We start from the raw sequence: 4,000 nt of genomic DNA on the forward strand, positions 1-4,000 counted from the left end.
AAAATCTTGGTCTGAAGTACCAGTATTATCTTGCACTAAGAATTGCTATTTTTTACTGCTTTGTTCAAACAGTCAATTTTTTAAAGAATTACTTCACTAGGTGGGATAGTAAGTGAAGAATGCTTGAGTAGTATAAGCATATTTCTTCAGTATCCTTTGGGAAAAGGATATCCTTATCTTTTTGCCTTAAAATGTGTATACTATTGCTGGAAATAAATAATCTGCATGCACACTCAATATGATTAATAAGCTCCAGGCATGGCACTTATGCAGGTTTATAATGCTGAATTTTTCTCTCCATTCCCACACTGCAGAGCAGCAGGTTTTCAGTTTTCTCTTAAATTCTTCAGTTACACTGCTTCAGCCTCAGGGGAACAAGATGTCAAAGGCTCTCTCAATTCTAGGGGAGGAAGGGCATGAGGTGTTTCAGCTGAAGTGAATGGGAACCAATTCTACTTGAGACTAAGTCAGATGATAGAGTAAAGGTTAGGGCTTTGCTGTTAGCACACCTGCAAAGATGTGATGTCATTATTTTATTGCAGCTTGTGCTAGTGATAGCTGTGGAGTCAGTTAAGTACACAAACTGTGCTGTTCATAACACCTGAATTGTCTGGTCACAGTTTTTCATGGTGGTCAAAGAAAAGCTCTAAATTGAAAGTACTTTATGCTCGTCACTAGCAAAACTAGGATGGTGAAATGTAAGTCAAAGTGTTCTTCGGGATTTTTATTGTGAAAAATCAAACAGTTGAAAGATTAGATGAAGGGACTGACTGTCAACACTGTGTGTCATGCACATAATTTAAAATTATGTGTATATTATGCATAATTTAAATCACATCATATGGCAGGAATAGCGGAGTTATACTGTGGACACAAAGTCCAGTTCAAATAGGATGCTAGTGGTCCTAGTGAGGTTTTGAAATTAGGTAACACCTGCTGCAAGTTAACACTACCTGTGCTGTTGAATTCAAAAGACACCAACACCTGCATTATTGAACTGCAGAGACACTGCAGAGGTGGATGGTTCACTGAATCACATTTGTAACTTTCTATAGTCACAGTCAAGAAAGACTTAAGTTTTAAAAGTAAAAACCTTCATATGTGCAACACATCCATATCACTGCACAGTGGCATTATTCATAGTGTCAGCTTTTAAATAATTTTAGGAGAGGGGAATGTGTTATGTTCAGCAATTTCAATGTAAAACATACTAGGAAACACTCCACCAGAAATACTTGCGGTACATTGTTTTCCTATGTATTAGGCATTGCACAGAGCAGTCATATGTACCCCACAGCTCCTAGAAAGCAGGAGGGAGACAAATAAGATGGTGTGTGTGCTTTTAATATGATTATTTGCTTTATTTAGGCCAAGGTTGAAAAATGTGGATCGAAGTAGCGCTCAGCATTTGGAAGTTACCGTTGGCGACCTGACAGTCATAATTACAGACTTTAAGGAGAAGACTAAGTCACCACCTGCTTCCAGTGCTGCTTCTGCAGATCAGCACAGTCAGAGTGGTTCTAGCTCTGACAACACAGAGAGGGGAATGTCCAGGTCATCTTCACCCAGAGGAGAAGCATCATCACTGAATGGGGAATCTCATTAAAGTTTATTTCCTCCAGTTTCTTTAGTCTCTTCTCTTCAAGACATGCAAATACATAGCTTCTGTCACCTGTTACCACATTTTCATGACAGATTATTCATGCATAATTGGTATGTTGACTGGAACATAATTTATGCAGTTAAAAAAAAAGAAAAAAAGTGCAGTGGTAGAAACAATAATTTAAATGCAATCTACAAATGCTTGCAAAGCATTTTCAGACCAACTTTTTAATTTTCATGTGTAAGGGTGCCATGAAAATGTGGTTTGAATGTTCATTATGCAGTGTTATTGGTATGTCCATTTTCACTTTTAGTTTTGTGAATTCTAACACAACTCTCAAAGTGTCTCCTATTGGCATGTACGGAATTTTTATAACATAGTTCAAGCTGCCTAAATATGTCTTATTTGAGAATTGTGGAACATAGTTATATGTATGCAAGTCAAAGATCAACTTAATCAACTATTGCTGCAACAGAATTTTCATAATTATCTTCTTAAAAACACCTGCTGGTACTTGGTGTGGTTAAATAGGAAAAATGTTATTATAAAAACATTTGTATAAATTTTTGCCAATGTTTGACACATTTTACTAGATTACTGTTTCTGAATTATGTTGATGGTTTTACCAATATTTTTTGACACTTAAAACACTTATTGTAATGTTTACAAGCAAAATAGAAAATGTGTTCTAAGCATTGATTGGTTACCCTTGCAATTCAGGTAAACTGCTTCATTGTCGCTGTACACTGGTATTCTGTGTTGTGTAACAAATGCTGAACCTCAGATGACAACACATTGGCAGAAACTAACATTGGGAAATATGAAAGTTTGGAAAAGCTTTAAAAATAACAGAAGTGCAGATCTCATTTCTGCTTAGCGCTGTTTCCTTGCCCCGCGTTTTTCTAGTGTAGCATAGTCACTTTATAATTTCATTACAGGAATATCAGGTGTTGCACAAGAATAAGGAAATAACAGTACTATTATTTTTTTGTTCCTGAATCAATTTTTTTAATATTGATTTGGCCTATTGGAATCTATTATGTCATAAATCCTGTAGAAAAAACTCAGTATCCTACTTTATGGCATAAACTGTCAACATTTATGCACTTAGCAATATACTGATACAGAGCAGAACTATTTACAATCCCATCTGGTATTATGTAAAATTACCAATAAAATATTTTTGTGAATACAGATTTTGCATTTTTGTTTACAACCAATAAGTGTTTTGATACATACATACAATTCATGTATAGATTTTTAAATTAGAGATTCTGGTTCAGTACGAAGGTCCATTTAGCTCCTTTTAGTAGTGCACTTACACTCCTGTGAGCATTTTCTTTTTAATTCAAAGTAAATATATTTTGAAGCCCATGTAAAATTTGGATGGACCTTCTTGGTAGTGAATCCAGCCCCAAATTATTACCAACGTATGATATGTCTTCTTAACAGCTTCAAACAATGGATTTTTGTAGCCCCTGACAGTTGTGATGTTTGGTGGTTTCTTGTAGTAATGTATTTTTCTGTTCTTAATGCAGTACTTCTACAGGCACAATGGTACTGTTCTATTTTGTAAGATGCTAGTTGTGAAATACAGTTAGTTGCATAAAATGAGAGTCTGATGTGATATCTGAGAACATACATACCTCATTCCTTGGTGTTGCTGTTTAAACTTTTTAGACATCAAATGTTAATTATAGGCTATTTCAGATGGATAACTACTGATCTGTTTATTATGTATTCTGCTTTATCTTACTAAATAGGATGTCTGTTCATTGCTGTTACCTGGCCAAATCTTAGTGTCTGTGAAACAATGCTTTTTAAGGTTCTTAAATGTGTTTGGGGCTGGGCTGGTGTTCAGAATAACATACACTAGTTTTTAAAAGAGAAATACATGCTTCTTAACTTTATTTTTTTATATTTTATTTTTAGGTGGGACTATTTGCAGACTATACTGGTGTAATGGATTACAAGAGAGCTGAAACTGTTTAAAGTAAGCAGTTTAATGATAGCAAATCTCATTGCAAGAAGTTATATGAAATGTGTTTCTGATTTAGAAGGTAATGAATGACACATTTCAGAATTCCTTGCAAACAAATAATCTGTTACCAGTAATTCACTAAATGGGAAAATATATTTTCGTTGACGTTTTTGTGAATAAACCACCCAGCATTGCGAACAAGAGGTCTCTATCTTCAGAAATAAGTAGCCATTTGGTTTGGAAGGGAGGATGGAGTGGATTTTACTGTCTCTAGAGAATAATCTCAAAAATGTGGTACTAGTATGGTTCTAATCAAAAATAATGCAGAAAAGTCTAACTATTCTTTATGGAACAAGATACAGAAAAGCAATTTCTATCTGCAGATACAACACAAAGTCAGCTAGGATTTAAACAGT

General features: G+C 34.8%; 1 protein-coding gene across 1 annotated transcript in view; it reads left to right on the plus strand.

Annotated features, from left to right (window-relative positions):
* Positions 1 to 3,414, plus strand: part of YAF2 (YY1 associated factor 2) — a 9,191-nt gene extending 5,777 nt beyond the window's left edge. The window contains exon 3 of the mRNA XM_009076817.1: positions 1,369 to 3,414. Coding sequence (XP_009075065.1) covers positions 1,369 to 1,606 — 238 coding nt within the window. The 3' untranslated portion in view covers positions 1,607 to 3,414. The remainder of the gene's footprint in view (positions 1 to 1,368) is intronic.
* The last annotated feature ends 586 nt before the right edge of the window (positions 3,415 to 4,000 follow it).

This window comes from Acanthisitta chloris, unplaced genomic scaffold (assembly GCF_000695815.1).
Source record: "Acanthisitta chloris isolate BGI_N310 unplaced genomic scaffold, ASM69581v1 scaffold14420, whole genome shotgun sequence".
Taxonomy (NCBI): Eukaryota; Metazoa; Chordata; class Aves; order Passeriformes; family Acanthisittidae; genus Acanthisitta; species Acanthisitta chloris.